Source organism: Bos taurus, chromosome 12 (genome assembly GCF_002263795.3).
Source record: "Bos taurus isolate L1 Dominette 01449 registration number 42190680 breed Hereford chromosome 12, ARS-UCD2.0, whole genome shotgun sequence".
In the NCBI taxonomy this organism is placed as follows: Eukaryota; Metazoa; Chordata; class Mammalia; order Artiodactyla; family Bovidae; genus Bos; species Bos taurus.
In genome coordinates this window covers 72,979,520-72,997,446 of record NC_037339.1, presented here as the reverse complement: position 1 = coordinate 72,997,446, position 17,927 = coordinate 72,979,520, and the positions used below count along the sequence as shown (strand labels likewise).

The window sequence follows — 17,927 nt, the reverse complement described above, 5'->3', positions numbered from 1 at the left end:
AAATTTAGGTACCTTAATTTAGAAGATGATTTTAAATCCATTTCCTGTAAGCCACAAGCATACAGACTTAAGAAGAGTACTTACTTTTGCTCCACGAAGAGGGGATCAAAGAATTCTGTTGTGATTTTGTTTGCATACAGGGAACACCCAGTCATTGAGCACAGCCCTAAAGAGCATCAGAAGGAAAGTACTATGACTCCTGGTGTTTCATTAACATCCCGAAGCACCTTGTTTGGAAGAAAGTTACTATTTACCTGACAGTATGAATACAATCCCAGCCAAACACGCAATTTTAGCTTTGGCTTTATCTGAGCCTCCGACTTTGGTACATTTCATGCCAATCAGGGCGAATATGGAACCGAAAAAGCCCAGGCTGACAGCGGCAATCATAAGTCCTCTACACGCCTGGATGTAACCTGCAATTAGAGTAGGGCATTTACATTAGCATAAAACATGTGGCTGTCCAGGGAGAAGCACATTTTACACTGTCCTCCTGAATGACTTTCTGTTTTCTGAAAAAAAAAAAAAAAAAAGACTGAAAAATGGTTAAAACACATGTTAAAACAAGCAAGAATGGAAAGAAAGTTAATCCCTATGGCACACTTTTCAGTCTGGCACATGCAGGATCCTCAGGCTACATCTCTGAGCTTTCCCACAGTCACAGATGAGGAAACTGAGACACACAAAAGCTACATGATATGCCAGGGATGAGTGAGTAAGAGGCTGGAATGAATTCCATCCAGATCTGACTACAAAATCCACATGACACTGCCTTTCACCCTGAGACACCTCATCTGCCACTCTCTCAACCCTCTTATTCCTTTGCACATCAGACCTTTAAAACAGATGTTTTAGTTATTTTGACATTGAAAACGTTATAAATGAGCAGAGCTCCCAAAGAGTCACATCTTCTAATATTGGTGAAAGATTATAAATGAGACCAACTGAAATATCATCATGAACCATGAGGAATCTAAATCAAGATGTATTTTTATGACCTTTTAAAACATTTTCAGGGCACATACAATAACACTGGGTTTAAATAAGCATTGGTTAGTTCCTAGAAGAATATTTTATAATTATGAAATTAACTGCATACAAATGGATACTTTCCAAGTATCCTAAAAGCTTGCTCTGTTGGTTTCTTTGAACATTCCTCCTGCACCACTCATTTTCTTATTAGCCAGGATGATGGTAAACTTCAGACTGGCTTTTGTCCAGACATTAACAAATTTTAAATTAATAGGATATACATGAATACATTTTAAAAATGTCATTATGTACATTTCAGCCTGAAACAGTGGTATATTCTGAAATAGTGATGACACACCAATGTAAGTAAATATTTGTTGAACAAATGAACATAATATCTATCGGGTTTACATTTGGAATTGAACTTTTTAATTTGAAAAAACTCATAAGTGCCAAGATAAACCAAGTCATTTCCTACTGTATTCAGGCAAAGGCTATGATAATCACATAAGTAATAATTCTAAGGCTACAACAATCATATATTCAGGGAATAATGCTGCAAGGTGGCCTCCAGGCCATGTTTCTTGGTCAAAAAATAAAATTTTAAGTTTTATTCCTAACCCCAGGATCCATTTTGAAGACTACCCAGAAGATGTTCTAATTAATTGAACAAATTTAGGCCTCTACAAATGCAAACCACAGTCAAGCCTAAAATCAGTCCTGAATATTCACTGGAAGGACTGTTGCTGAAACTGAAGCTTTGGCCACCTGATGCGAAGAGCTGACTCGTTGGAAAAGATTGGAAAAGATTCTGATGCTGGGAAAGATTAAAGGCAGGAAAAGAAGGAGGAGACGACAGAGGATGAGATGGTTAGAAGGCATCACTAACTCAATGGACATGAGTTTCAGCAAATACTGGGAGACAGTGGAGGACAGAGGAGCCTGGCACGCTGCAAGCCATGGGGTTGCAAATAGTCGGACCTGACTTAGCAACTGAACACCACCACAAACGCAGAAAGCAAGGACAACGATCTTCCATTTTATAGTATGAACTGTTTCCAGACAGAAAACAATTTTACTGATGGTCAGGCTGTCAAAAACAAAAAAAAACAGTAAAAGAAACTTATTTTTAGCAAAACAGAATAAGGGAGGCTTATTTTGGTAGCAACAGTAGTGCTGCAAGGGCGATCTGTGTGTTTGCTGCGGAATGCTAACTCAGCTCCATTTTAAACTGCAATCCTCAAGACCCCCAGCCAGAACCCAGGCAGCAGGAGAAGCACAGGGGGAGGAAGCCCTTAGTTCCTTGCAAGGTTTTTTTTTCAGATATAAATTTATTTTAATTGGAGGCTAATTAGTTTACAATATTGTAGTGGTTTTGCCATACATTGACATGAATCCGCCACGGCTGTACATGTGTTCCCCATCCTGAACCCTCTCCCACCTCCCTCCCCCTTGCAAGGTTAAAGAGAGTCCTCCAGAGAAACTGCAACTGGCTCATCACTTACCACCAGAGCTACTGGGACAATGTGTTTTCAATAATTTTTTGACATTTGTTTCAACCTATGGTTTTGAGATGTTTTAGCTGATTCTTACTGCAATCCTAAACAGACTAGAAAGTGCATGTGTGACTTAGTAGTACTAATAGTCGCTCTGTCGTGTCCAGCTCTTTGTGACCCCATGGACTGCAGCCCACCAGGCTCCTCTGTCCATGGGATTCTCCAGGCAAGGATACTGGAATGCGTTGCCATTCCCTTCTCCAGAGGATCTTCCCGACCCAGGGACTGAACCCATGTCTCTTGCATCTCCTGTACTGCCAGGCTGATTCTTTACCACTAGTGCCACCTGGGAAGCCCATAACCTCTATTATAATGTTATTAAAAAAAAAAAAAAAAAAACTATTCTAGAAAACCTTATCATCCACCATAATTTGCATTTACCTTAGTAATCTCAGACTTTATGTACAGAAAACACACAAGCCATGCAAATGGTTAAGTCTACAATCTGATCACTCAGAATGTGGAATGCATTTTCCCAGATGGTACACAGTGGTCAGAATCCCAGGCTGGTGCATTCAACCCTTAATATGACTGGGGAAAATAAGAGTAGGCTTTAAACTTTAACTATTACTTATACTATTTTTTTTCTGAGTTTCTCACTCGGTTCTCCTGTCTCAGCTCTGATACCTGCAGAAGGACTAGCTCTGCCCTCTTGGCACAAGAGGAGAGACAGAGAGAGAGCAGGTTCTGATGATGTCAGTCCTTCATCAGAACCAACCAGAATGCTGATGTGGAGGGAAAGGTAACTCTGCCTACCATGAGAACAGTAGCAATAAGTTGCTAACTCATTACATGCATAATGGGTTTCCCTGGTGGCTCAGACGGTAAAGAATCCACCCACAATGTTGGAGATGGGGGTTCGATCCCTGGGTGGGGAAGATCCCCTGGAGATGGGCATGGTAATTCACTCCAGTATTCTTGCTTGAAAAATCCCATGGACAGTAGAGCCATGAGGTCGCAGAGTCGGACATGACTGAGTGATTAAGCAGACACAGCACACGCACAAAAGAAGGCACTGCAGGGTCTGGAGTTCCTGGGATAAACTCCACTGCCAGCCTCAAATGGAAGCCAATTGTTGGTAGGCTTGAGGTCTGTAAATTAGCAGCTACCGGTTTTTAAAACAACCACAGACTCAAGCCTTGGGTGACTTCCCACAAACTCTTTCAGAGTTTATCTTTTGCAAAGCAGACTTCTACAACCTTGCCTTTTAACAGTTCTGGAGGTCAAAATTTATAAGTAACACCCTCAAGTGAAGTGGTGGTAAAAACCTAGTCAAGGAGGCTATTATTTTTGACAGGTCTAATTTACTGACACCGTTAATAGCTAATTAACACATTAAAGTGCTGAGGCATGAACATATTTGCTCAGAAGTTCTCTGAAGTATAATTTATAGTTAACTTCCTTGGAAAAAATGACAAACATTCCCACTAACAAAAATAGATGGCATAAACTGAAAAAAAAAACCCCTAAAGCCTAGCTTAAAATGCTTCCCACCTGTAGTTCAAGTGGTGCTTTGAAAGGAATATGGGTTAGCAATAAACAGAAATCACCAGCTCGTTCAACCGTGAGCTTTTCAATTAGTAAAATACCATGACTTTAATGAATTCCATTGGAGGAAACCTTCAAGGTGTCCCTTAAAAGTTAAATGTTTTCCACACGCACCTTATTTTCCATTTCCAACTAGCAGAAATAAAAATACCCACTTGGTGGAGACAATCTCCTAGCAGCACTCTTGCTAGTTGTTGATTGCAGGAAGAAAAGGAAAAAAAAAAGAACCTGCTTTTCTTCCGCTAGTAGCTTCGTGTGCTTTTAGCAGATCCTTTGCGAGAAGGATGGTATGAGGGGCAAATACGAACTCTGAATTTCAGCTCCGGTTCCTCTCTTTACCTGCTGTGTATCCTTGACTACATTCCCTAATCTCTCCAAGACTGTTTTTGCATCTGTAAAACCCAGGGAGAACAGCACTTACTTCACAGGGGGAATAATATGAACTAAGTGTCTAGTGAGTGGTAAGAAACACATCAAAGCTTCCTGTCTCTAACACTAAGATTGATTCTCGGCAGACATTAGAGTTGGAATCTTAACATGGCATTACATTCAATCTGTACATTTAGCTTTTTCCTTATAGGGAAAACTGGGATAACAATAATACCTCTTGACAATGAGGAATCAGAGCTTTGACCTCATACAGGAAATTCAGAATAATGACCCCATCCTCTGTGTCCAAGAGACACGTTCTTCCACCTAAGATGAGACAGGGGAGAACTCTAAGCCTTCTCTGTCTCTTGGATTTTTCTGTTTAGGTTAAGGGGAGGATTGGCTTACTCAGGGCTGGGGCCACCACACCCCCTGCTAATGCAGCTTTCTCCCTCCACTTCAAATGCAATATCAAGAAGTCCAAGTACACCATGCTGTGGGCAGGACCTGACTGAGGGCCAGCATCCAGCACATGTAGCTACCCCGAAAATATACTGCAGAGCGTCAACAAGCAAAGGGGCTTGCTCCAGGAAGTTCCACTTGTAAGTGGTGGGAACTGACATCTCTACAGGGAAAAATGTAGCTGTGTGGTTGAACTCCCCCCTTCAAATATTATTCTGGGAGATAATGAAAAGTAAATGATCACTTTGGGATAGGCGATGCCCTCTTAAGCCACAAGAAGCTGAACCAGCACCATGAGATGGATACACGGGATTATAGGATATATTTCAATGTTTTGTATGAGAAAAGACACCCACATTTAAAAGACAAGCAATGGGCTGAGACTGAAACATATCTAACAAATCAAAGACTGATATCTAGAATCTAAAAAAAAAAACCAAAAACTAATCATTTAAACCAAGAGGAAACAACCGAACCACAGGCATAAGATACAGACAAGCGACTCATAAAAGGAAAAAAAGTGGTCTTTAAGTACATGATAAGATGGTCAAAATCACGGTAATCAGGGAAATGCCAACTAAAAGCATAACATGATAGGTTGCTGCCCATTAAACTGGATGAGAAACTTAGTGGTGAGAATGTGGAGAGAAACAGGTATTCTCATATGCTAGGTGGAATTAATGTGGCAGTATAAACTGACTAATAAAATGAATATTCGACTGCTCTGACAATACTATTTCTCAGTATTTACACTACAGAAACATACATATGCACAAAGAAGCAAACAGAAAGGTTTTCAATAAAGCACTAAAGACAGTGAAAACCTAGGAAGGCTTTACCCAACGTCCAACAGTGGCTAAGTCAGTGAATAAACCAGTTTATTTAACAGTACTCATGCAGTCATTAAAGAGAGTTATTTCCATAGGTACCAACTTGGAAAGCTATGTTATTAACTTGAAAACAAGGCAGAACAAGCGGTGAAGTCATTTATGTTTTGTAAAGTCATTTTCTAGACACAAGAGCACACGTGGAAGGCCATTTTGTGAGCTGAGTTGTATACAAATGTCACGCCTCTTCTTTAGAGCTGGATGGCTGAAAGCTATGCTCTTCTTCCTCCTCACTACTCCTCTGGCCCCCAAATCTTTCTAAAAAAATATTTATTTATTTATTTGTATATGTGCCTGTATGTGTGTTCAGTGGCTCAGTCATGTCCGACTCTTTGCGACCTCAGGGACTGTAGCCTGCCAAGCTCCTCTGTACGGGGGATTTTTACCAGCAAGAATACTGGAGTGGGTTGCCATTTCCTCCTCCAGGGGATCTTCCCGACCCATGGATTGAACCCATGTCTCTTGCTTGTCCTGCATTGGCAAGCAGATTCTTTACCACTGAGTCACGTGGGAATCCCTTATTTGGCTGCCCTAGGTCTTAGTTGCAACAGGGGGGTTCTAGTTCCCTGACCAGAGATCAAACCCGGGCACCCTGCATCGGGAGCTCAGAGTCTTAGCTCACGGACCACCAGCGAAGTTCCCATGCCCCCAGATCTTGACCATGATGTCTATTCTCACCTCAGACACATGGGGTGAGGGCTTCACTATTCTACACCCAATCATTTTCATGAAGTATTTATTTCTCGATTGCGGCCTCTGTCCCCCAACTGTCCCATAGAAGGAAGTGCACCTGCCTGGCAGCCTCTCAGTGACAAGAGAGTTAAAAGAGAAGAACGAACGTGTTTAGAACAACTGTCAATCCATATTCCTAAATGGAAACCACAGAAAGGAGCCTGCCTGTTCAAACATCTATCTGGATGTGTGCTCTGCAGGGCACAGGAAATTCAACAGTCATTCCAGACCATCAATGGCATCCCAGCTACTTATTTTACACACCAGGATGGCAGACCCAGGTGTCACCCATCTAAAACCAGATACCTATTCCTTTCCGCGGGGTTTCCACCAAATACCTCCATTGAGCAAGAGTTTGCTTTTCGTGGCAAGCACCATCTCAGGGGAATTAAATTTTGTCTGTTATTTACTCAGCTACACAAACAAAAACTTGCTGTGCTGTAATAAAAGGAAAAGAAAACACCTCAAATCGAGAACTCATGTAAATGACTGTCTTAAAGTTTCTGCCAGGAACGAAGTGCTGTGAAATCCTGGGAGAAAGGAGCCTAGAACTTGAGCAATCAGTGTCACTGTGTGGACAGGTACCATTCCTCTTGAAACTAAAAATAGCCAGTTTTCTTTGTGAACACCTGTTGCTCTAATACAATACCTTATACAGCCCAGCTAACAAGAACAACCTAGAAAACAGTCTCATGAACAACCGGCAGCAGATGTGGACTTAGGAGAGCCACAGAGAACTTGTCAGTTTCCCCGCACAAGATTCTGGGTGGCCAGGATTCAGCTACTCTCTGCAGCACAAGCAAGAACTATTTATTTCCCTAAAACTTACAGCAAGAGTTAAAGCCCAGCAGATTCATTTGTAGATACCTAGCGGTTTATTGGAGAAAGAAATGGCAACCCACTCCAGTGTTCTTGCCTGGAGAATCCCAGGGAAGGGGGAGCCTGGTGGACTGCCATCTATGGGGTCGCACAGTTGGACACGACTGAAGCGACTTAGCAGCAGCAGTGGTTTTGTGTGTGTGTGTGTTTGGAGGAGGGGTGCCCCTGCAATATGTTTCCTTTCCCCCAGCCCACTTTTAAAACCACGAATGAAATGGCTACAAGGAGTTCAGAACAAGCAGATTTCGCTTTGACGAGTCCGTTTAAATCAGAATCCAGCCCTTCTGGGGAGTGCTGGCTGGAGAGGGCAAGCCCCCTCTCCGTGACTCTCTGCCCCAACAGTTCTCAAGAGAGTGGGGGGTCCCATAACTCAGTCCTCAACTCCTAGGACAGCAGACCTGCTTCCCTCCATCCCAGTCGCCTCAGAGGAACCCACCCCACCCAGGTCGGTTCTGCGCGTCCCCTTTCTCCCGCCTCGGGGATCCGGGCTCAGACAGGCGCCCCTCGGGACAGACGTCCGGGGAAGGCGGGCCACGGGCTCCGGGGACTCTTCCCCGGCTCCTCCAGGGACCGAGAGGGAAAGAGCGGCCGGGCTTGGGAAGGAGTCCTGGGCGGGCGGCGGAGAGGGTGGAGGGTCCCGCCGGGGGTCTTGAGGCTCAGCTCAGCGGGAGCCCAGCCACGGGCGGAGGAGGGGAGAGAGCGAGGGTCGGGGCCTGGGGGGCTAGGGGATGCAGACCGTCCAGCGCCAGCATGGAAGGAAAGTCCTTGCAGTTGGAGACGCCCGTGGAGTCCGTGACGCACGTCTTCCACAGGTTGGCCCAATAGGTAGCGGTGGTGATGACCGTGCCGTCGATGGTGGACACCTTCCAGTAGTCGGTGGGCAGCGTGGAGGACACCAGCACCCAGCCGGAGATGGAGACCATGAAGGCAATGATCTCCGACGCCGTGCTCGCCATGCCGCCCGCTACCGCGGCGCTCGCTCTCGCACTCCCCACTTGGCGGCCGCACAGCGACCACCGCGCGCCCGGCCCCGCGGCTCCGCCCCCGTCGCCCCGCCCACCCGCGGCTCCGGCGCTAGGGGCGCGCGCGGACCCGGGACGCGCCCTGGGGGAGCAGAAACGGCTCGCGCGGAACTGCTACCTGGGTTCCCCTCCAGCCTGCTGGCCCAACGCGACCCTGTGCGTCCCTGCGGCTCCACTCCCTGCTCGCCATCTCGGGGCTGAGGCACCGTGGAGAGGGGCTCTCCTATTGAACAAATTGGCAGCCGAATGTGGACGACCTGCTGCATCCACCCTCTTTCCCCTCCCCGGCCCTACCCATTGGCAATAGCTTGGCCTTCAGAGTATCTTGTAAAAGCAGAGCAGGAAAAAAAAAAAAAAAGGCTTTTGTGTGCCCGGAAAGGACACGGCCTGCTAACGCAGCCCTTGGCCCGCTGAACTCTAAAGGTTTTCGTGCCACGCTCTTTTGGGTGACCCAGTTCAGCTTGTCAAGGAGCGATCACTGCAGCTCTGGGCTCGAAGTCAGCCTTGCCCTGAACTTCTGCAGTTCCTTTCGGCCCGGCGGCATGCGGAAGGTCACTGCAAGGAGGTGGGTGACACAGGCCTCAATTCAGGACAGCGGTCTGTGCAGAGCCCAGGCTGCAAGGGGACCTCCTTTATGGTCCTGATCGTGACTGTTCCAGTCACAACGCTGGACTGCTGATACCAATGCACTACACGTAGGACATGCATTCAAGACATTTTCCTCTGGGTTCTTTCCAGCTCCCGTTTATGAGTCTCTTCTACAATGGTCTGTATCAGCTTCTCTGCATCTTGTTTTACTTTTTTTTTTTTTTTTTTTACCAGCTCCACCTTTAGCATCTAACTGAGGGATAAACTCATTCCTTCATTGCTGTCTGAAAGTAAACTTAAAGATCAGGGTGTACTTTTGGCTCCAGAGGTCACACATTTGGGGAAAGATGAGAGAACAAAGACTGGCTTTATTATTTGTCCCTTTAAAGTTCTTGGTGCGAGAGTGCGCTTTTGTGTCCGACTCTTTGCAATTCCATGGATTGTAGGCCAGCCAGTTTCCTCTGTCCATGGGATTTTCCAGGCAGGAATACTGGAGTGGGTTGCATTCCCTCCTCCATGGAATCTTCCTGAAATAGGGATTCTACCTGTGTCTCCTGCATTGGCAGGCAGATTCTGTACCACTGAGCCACCTGGGAAGTCCAAAGTTCTTGGAATGAACCTCTAAATCTGTCCTATAATAAAGCTAGCTGCTAACCCTGTTTCCTGAAGGAAATCAACCCTGAATATTCATTGGAAGGACTGGTGCTGAATTTGAAGCTCCAATACTTGGGCCACCTGATTCTAAGAGCTGACTCATTGGAAAAGACCCTGATGCTGGGAAAGAGTGAGAGCAAATAGAGAAGGGGGTGTCAGGATGAAATGGTTGGATGGCATCACTGACTTAATGGACATGAGTTTGAGCAAACTCAGGGAGATAATGAAGGACAGGGAAGCCTGGCATGCTGCAGTTCATGGGGTCACAGAGAGTCAGACACGACTAAGTGACTGAACAATAACAACCCTGTTTCACAATGTTTATGCAGGGACACTTTGGTTCATTGTGAAGAATTTCTCAATTCCCTTTTGTCATAAAAAAAATAATAAACGAATATAAAATGAAATTAGAAGTGATTTGCTGTCTCTGGAGAAGAGAGAGGGTTGAATTATAGAAACATCCGAACAGATTTGGGAGGATCATTGGAGATTGTATGGACACACTCCACACTCAACACAATCATCTTATTTCTAGAGATAATATTCAGTTCATGCTCTAACCTTCAGAACTTCAGGTTTTAGCGCATGGCAAGGTAAAGGAGATCAGTCCTGGGTGTTCTTTGGAAGGACCGATGCTAAAGCTGAAACTCCAATACTTTGGCCACCTCATGCGAAGAGTTGACTCATTGGAAAAAACTCTGATACTGGGAGGGATTGGGGGCAGGAGGAGAAGGGGATGACAGAGGATGAGATGGCTGGATGGCATCACCGGGTCAATGGACATGAGTTTGGGTGAACTCCGGGAGTTGGTGATGGAGGCCTAGCGTGCTGTGATTCATGGGGTTGCAAAGAGTCAGACACGACTGAGCGACTGAACTGACAGCCTTTGAGCAAGTTTTTGTTTCTGTTGAGTCCAAATCTCTCTTTAACATCCATGCAACTGCCATGATTTGCACTGAGAAAACACAAGTTAAGTCCTACTTTTGGGCCCTGCAGGGTATCTTGGGAAGTGTGTGTGTGTGTGTGCGTGTGCGTTTGACCGTTTCACGGCTTGTGTGAATGGGAATTCTGGTGAAGACAGTTCACCTGGTGGAATGCAGACGTGATTCCATTACTATGCTCCTCTTGGTCCCAGCTTGTCCTGCTGTCATGTTGGGTTTACTGGGGATCCAGCTTTAAAATAATTTGGGAAGCACGTACCTAACCTCCTCAGTCACCTTTGAGTATTGACAACAAGGTGTCTTCTATTCTTTTGTGTGATTTGCCATTTTAAAATGATTTTATTGTCTGGTTTCTTACCCTCCAGCATATTTACACCATTATTTCTATGTTGTATTTCTTTCTGAATGATCCGCTTTCTTTTAATCCAATTTACTGTTCAGACAACACAAGAAGTCATAATCCAAAACATTACCTATGGACTTTCCAAAAGTTAAAATGTGCACAGATGTTGGTTTTGTACTTTATTTCCTGGCCTTGTTTGAGTGTCTTTGTTTGCTTGTGATTTCCTTGTGGTAGTTTCTCACTAAAATTGTTGATTCTTTTTTTGCAAGACCCTGACTTACTTTTGACACACAATAAGTCTAGTATTGTGACCTTAAAGACTCATGCAGATCCTAACTTATCAATAAATTGGTTATGAATGCCATCATTTGGAACTAAAGGTACATGGTTTTACAAAAACAACTGTGAAGAATAATTTGGTGTTTCAGACTAGCCCCCACAGATTTATTTAACAGATAATGTAGTTTTGCGAACTGTACTTAAAATATCCACAAACCTATCATTGCAATATAGCTTTCGGAGGAAACAAATTCTAAATTCTAACTTGGACCTCCAAGGAAGACTCTGCTGCATCACCAGACCTTTAATGCAGAATCTCTGGGGGTGCCTCTGGTAGTGATTTTTCCAAAACTCATAATGCACAGTCAGGTTGGACATCACAGCTCTGACCAGTTGAGATTCATGTATATAAACAGTCAATTTAGCAAACCGGATGATTTATGTTATAGAGAAAAAGAATATTCCTTTCTTGGTTTAAAACTTTGAAAAAAGAAATACTCTTTTACTATAGAGATCATAACACACAGCTTCAACTTAAAAGGATTGAAAATACCACAAACAACCCATAAATTATGAACCGTGTGGCAGCTCTATTAGTTCCTTTGCCAGCTGAAACAGACTAGGGTCGTTATGCCTGTGGACTTGACTAATTTTCTTTTACTTTTATCCTTTGTCTGTTCTGTGAGGTTTCACAGCCCCAGACTTCTCTCCGCTGGCATGTACTGCATATTAACTATGGAGAGTGACTTCTTAGAGCCCACAAGAACCTGACCGAAGGATGAAAAATATTAACTTTCCTTAACACCTAAAGAATATTATGTAGTGAATCAAGTATTTACTTAGAAATGTCTTATATCTTAAGCTTTTCAAAACCAGTTTAGTCAGAAGAAACCATGTCATCTAACATAAGAATGTCCAAAAAAGGAAGACAGATTGAAGAGAGTCTTTTTAAAGGAAGTAATGGATAAATTACCTATTTCACTTTAAGATTCTAGAGTCCCAAATAACCTTTGCAGTTAATCTGAAAACCCATTTACAGAGTACCTTTCAACCACTAAATGCTTCCTTTAATTTTTTTAGGATTCAGTTTACTGAACTTTTTATGTAACTATTCATAACAAACCATTCTTAATTTAAATTCAAAAGTGAATACAGTTAGAAAGTTACTTCTCCAAATTATTCAAAATAACATCTTAATTAACATTAACTTGGCCTTTCCAAAAAAAAATAATCATTGTTTCTTTTCTGATATGAATAGTACTAATTTATAATAAATTTGACATAAAGACATTAAATGGCCTGAAACATATTCTGAGCCTTTCCACATTTGAGAACTAAGCTGCTGAGACTTAACATTGGAAGTTAATTATTTGGCATTATTATGGTTGTTAAGGAAAAATAGAGGATTCCCCCACCCCACACTTGTTCAGTGGGAGTGAAACCAGTTTAGCCGACTGAACCAGAGATTTGCAGAAATTCTTTACTTGAGATTCAACTCAGCTGCCAAACAACACAGGTGTGCCTTTTAACAGCTCAAGGATTTTCTAAGCATCAAATCTGGTTTCAGTATACACTAGCTCCTTCTTAGATTCCAATGAGGGGACATGCTGCTCACCAGGTGGGCAGGGACTAAAGTCCTGATAAATGCGGTATTAACTTAAAAAAACAACAACTACTCAGGAGCCAAATATTGTTACACTACCTTCAAGAAGACATTAACACCGATACTAAGATAGTAAAATAGCATATCTGTATTCTTTTCCCTTCATTTCCCCTAACACTCTCAGTTTATCTTAATGCTCTATACTAATTCTACAATACTTGTTAGTTACTTAGCGTGAAAGCTCCTGCGTGAGAGGAGTAGTTACAGGAACGAATACTCATGCTTATTATTGCATCGTTGATCATATATGTGTGTCTATACATACAATTTTTTTTGGAAATTATAAGGAAACAGAGGTTTATTTTGACATCTGGTACCCTCTGAGGCTAACTGCATCAGAAGTTAATGCCGTATATCTTAAGACCTTGTCTTTCATACATTCATTTGAAACACTAATTTCCAATTCTTGTAACCAAACAGGACCCTTTCCCCACATCCTCTGCTGTAGTTCCTCTCTAAGGTGTTTGGACAATGGTATTTCATGCATCTTTCCTGAGTTTTTCAGATGGTAAAAACCACCAACCAAATAGAAGGAATTAACTCCACGATAGTCTTGGGCATGTAGCCCTCAGACCTACTGGTACCCAAGGATTGATTAAAATTAGCCACCCTGTTACCTATCTCATAATCAATCAGTCAGAGAACTGTGCACAAGATGACCACTTACTCTGTGACTCTCCCGCTCTCACCTGGCTGTTAAAAATGCTTTGCTGAAACCTCTAAGAAAGTCTGGGGCTTTTTAGGGCGGGAGCCACAGGTCTCCTTGCATTGTCCTGAAATCAACTTTTGTCTGCTCCCAACTCTGATGTTTCCATGTTGTTTGGCTTCACTGTGCGTTGGGCATATGAACTTGTGCTCAGTGACTTTCTGAGGTATATTAAGACTATCTAGATTTCTCTTGAGCACCTGGAGAGTTTGGGGTGCCAGTGTCTTGGTGAATACGGCTCCAGTCTGGAAAGACTCTCACTCTGGGATGCTGGGACTTCTAGGACTTGCTGGTCAATGAGCATCTTATGAGTATTAATTCAACCAACCGACCCAGATTGTATGTATATATGTGTTAGTTGCTCAGTTGTGTCCAACCCTTTGCAACCCCTTGGACTGTAGTGCACCAGGCTCTACTGTGCATGGGATTCTCCAGGCAAGAGTACTGGAGTGGGTTGCCAAGCCCTTCTCCAGAGGATCTTCCCAAACCCTGCCTGCAATGCAGCAGACCTGGGTTCAATCTTCCCAGTCACACCTGCAGGGTCTCCTTCTTATCTGAGCTACCTGGGAAGCCCATACCCAGGTAGAACAGCAAGTAAATCTGTGTGTTTGGGGCAAATCATTTCATTTTTCTGAGTTGAAGCTTCCTCATTTGAAAAATTAAGTTATTTTGTACGGACTCCAAGACCACTTTGAACTCTAAAAATCTATGAGCCCATGACTTGTAATGAACATGACCAATCAGACAAAATCAACAAGGAGAGAAAACAGGCAAAGGATTCCCTTGGTGTCCTTGCCCCTTTCTTTTTTAGTCACTTCTTGACATTATTCTCCCTCCTTTGCTATATTTGGGCTTCCCAGGTAGCACAGTGGTAAAGAATCCACCTGCCAATGCAGGAGACCCAAGAGATGTGGGTTCAATCCCTAGGTTGGGAAGATCCCCTGGCAGAGGTAATGGCAACCCACTCCAATATTCTTGCCTAGGGAATCCCATGGGCAGAGGAACCTGGTGGACTATAGTTCATGGGGTTGCAAATAGTTGGACTCGACTGAGCACACACACACACACACACACACACTCAGTTTGCTATATTTATTTTTTCACAAATTATTAAAAAATTCATTACGGTGACTGCAGAACATTAAACTAAGTGAGGGTCATTTGTGACTGCTCAGGTCAATGCCCATGAAGTTGGTTCCAAATCCTTGCCCTGGGAATTGCTTTTTAAAAAAAAAAAAAAAAAACTTTTTATTGGAGTATAGTTGTTTTACAATGTCATGTTAGTTTCTGCTGTCCAGCAAAGTGATCAGCTATACATACACATATATCCCCTCTTTTTCAGATTTCCTTCTCAGTTAGGTCACCACAGAGCACTGAGTAGAGTGCCCTGTACAGCAGGTTCTCATTAGCATTCTATTTCATACGTAGTCGTGTATATCCTTTGCTATATTCACAGGGTGTGCATGTGTATGGGTGTGTACATGGTGGGTATGAGAAGATGATGTTTGAAAAGTCTCTAAGAATAGGTTTATTTTCAATTCTTTGTTCTCATTGTGTATTAGAAGTACGATAAAGCTCAAAACCAGTGGTTACCATGAACTTATTTAACCCTGCGGGGGGAAGGGATAGTTAGGCACTTTGGGAAGGTCATGTACATACTGCTATATTTAAAATGGATAATCAACAAAGACCTATCGTATAGCACATGGAGCTCTGCTTAATGTTACATGGCAGCCTAGATTGGAGGGGAGTTTGGGGGAGAATGGATACATGTATATGTATGGCTGAGTCCCTTCACTGTTCACCTGAAACTTCTACAACGTTGTTATTGGCTATACCCCAATGCAAAATGTTTTTGGTGTTAAAAAAAATTAAAATGAAAAAAAAATTGTGGTTACCAGTGGAAAGGGGGAGAGGAGCAGTAAAGATGCTAGGGAATGGGAATATAGGATGTTGGGTGTAAGATAGGCTCAAGGGATGTATTGTACAGAGGAGGAATCTAGAACATATTTTGTAATAACTGTAAATGGAAATTAACCTTTAAGTTGCATAAAAAGTTAACAAGGAAAAAGTGCAGTAAGTAGTTCAATTCACTTATGAAGCGGTGATGTTAGGCCAAGAACAGATGAAGGAGCTGTAAAGGTGTGGGATAAACTTCTTTCTGTGTGGCCTTGGCAGGTCACCCAATTACTCTGTATCTGTTCTTCAATTATAAAATGATAACAAATAATAGCTTTTTCAAAGTTATTGTGAAGATTAGAGACAATGTACATGAAGGACCTGGAACATGGTAGATATTTTAAAAAATAGGTACTATTCCAGTTCACTCATGCTCTTTCATTTCCCTACCTCTCTTTAAAGTTATAAAGTTGCATTTTCCATAAAGTGGGATTAATCAGAATTATATTGACATGCAGTAAGCAAAGATGAATAAACTGTATTGCAAATCTTAATAAGAACACAGAAAGACTTCAGTGGGGTGCCAACATGGTAGGGGTTGATGCTGAGAGCGAGGGACAGAAACCAGGAAGTGAGAGTGAGATTTGTCTTTTTTTGCTGGGGGGAACTGGGAGGGGTGGGGGGTGTGCAAAAGGAAGCAAAACAAACATGAGAAAGAAAACTAGAATAGTTAAATGTAAAAGGGAGTAAACAACTACAAGATAAAATTAAAGTGAAAGTATTAGTCATGTCTGACTCTTTGCGACCCCATGAACTGTAGCCCGTCAGGCTCCTCTATCCATGGGATTCTCCAGGCAATAATCCTGGATTAGGTTGCCATGCCCTCCTAGAGGGAACCTTCCCAACCCAGGGATAGAACCCAGGCTCCCACATTGCAGCAGATTCTTTACCTTCTGAACCACCAGGTAAGCCCAAGAATACTGGAGTGGGTAGCCTATCCCTTCTCCAGGGGATCTTCCCAACCCAGGAATTGAACCAGGGTCTCCTGCATTGCAGGTAGATTCTTTACCAGCTGAGCTAAAATAAAGGTAACAAATACAAAGTGAAAGGAGAACAAACACAAACAGGAAAGGAACAAGAAATCAGGATAAGGGATAAGAAAAAGAGATGGGAAGCCCCAGGGTGGGGATGGGAGGAAAGGGGGACCAGTGTGGATGGGAAGGAGCATGGGAGGGAGTAAGTCAGCACTGAGAAGAGAAGATGGGAGACCTGTGTGCAGAAGTGGAGGGTTGTTTTCCCAGCCCTCACCTTTCTATATTCTGCATGTAAGGGGTGGGAAGGGCCTCATTCTAGTGCCTGTTACAGTTGAAGAGGCCTCCCCCTTCCCTGGGCCTCAGAATAGAGCTGGTAAGAAGTTGACCCCAAGCTCTCAGGAGTCCTGTGTTTACCATTTGGCTCACTTCATGGGAAAAATCTGTGGAAGTTTAAAATGAATTCTTTAGGGGTCAGAAATGAAAGTTCTTGCAAAAACATACTCATAAGCAAATAATTGTGAGGCTTTTTTCCCCCCAGATGTAGACTTTCTCCGATTTTTATCTAATATAAACTTACATGGGTACCTTTCAGGTACCAGGTGCTACATTCTAAACACTGCACTCGTGTTAGTAACAGGTCTATGGAGTAGGTCCTGTTTTCATTCTCATTGTGCAGATGCTGAACCACAGAGAGATGTAGTAACTGGCTGTGGAAGCTGGTGGAGGCAGTTTCAGCTTAGCCAGTTTAGTTCTTGAGTCTACACTCCTTTGTAGTCAGTCATTTGCCTTCTACTTCTGCTAGGGTGTCCCAGGTGGCGCTAGTGGTAAAGAACCAGCCTACCAATGCAGGTGACGTAAGAGACTCAGGGTTTGATCCCTGGATTGGGTTGCCATGCCCTTCCCAGGGTTGGGAAGATCCCCGGAGGAGCCCATGGCAACCCACCTGGCAGGCTACAGTTCATAGGGTCACAAAGAGTCCCGACACAACTGAAGTGACTTCATGAGCATGCAAGGCAATGCTTTGTGGTTCATGTATTCAGTTAATATCCACTGAGTAAAAGAACAAATATAAAAAATTAAATAATCCTACATAATCTATATTTATCTTTATTTTTTAGGAGAATGGATTTTATAACCAGAAGTGTTTGAACAGGATACCTAATTTCCTTATTTAATTTTATTACATGACTGTATCTTGTAATAGATTAATTGAAGTTCATTAATATGCTGCTTAACAATGTCCCAAACCACACTAATTCATTATATCACAGTTTATACCTAGGTCTTTTTTCTTAAAATGTTTGTGTGTGTGTAGATGTCTATATGTATTGCATATATATGTATGTAGATGTGTGTATGTATATGTATGTACGTACACACTAAACAGTTCATT

The 17,927-nt window shown here is 43.0% G+C and overlaps 1 protein-coding gene across 3 annotated transcripts in view; it reads right to left on the bottom strand.

Moving 5' to 3' along the window:
• CLDN10 (claudin 10) overlaps positions 1–17,927 on the bottom strand; it is a 104,805-nt gene that overhangs the window by 12,006 nt on the left and 74,872 nt on the right. The window contains exons 1-3 of one of the 3 annotated variants that reach the window (XM_024999792.1): positions 8,546–8,857; positions 255–416; positions 85–166 (exon numbers count right to left, since the gene is read on the bottom strand). In XM_024999792.1, the coding sequence (XP_024855560.1) occupies positions 85–166; positions 255–416; positions 8,546–8,693 (392 nt within the window). In that variant the 5' untranslated portion in view covers positions 8,694–8,857. Of the gene's footprint in view, positions 1–84; positions 167–254; positions 417–8,141; positions 8,374–8,545; positions 8,858–17,927 lie in introns of those variants that run through there. The other 2 variants (NM_001014857.1, NM_001105609.2) reach the window with 2 other exon arrangements.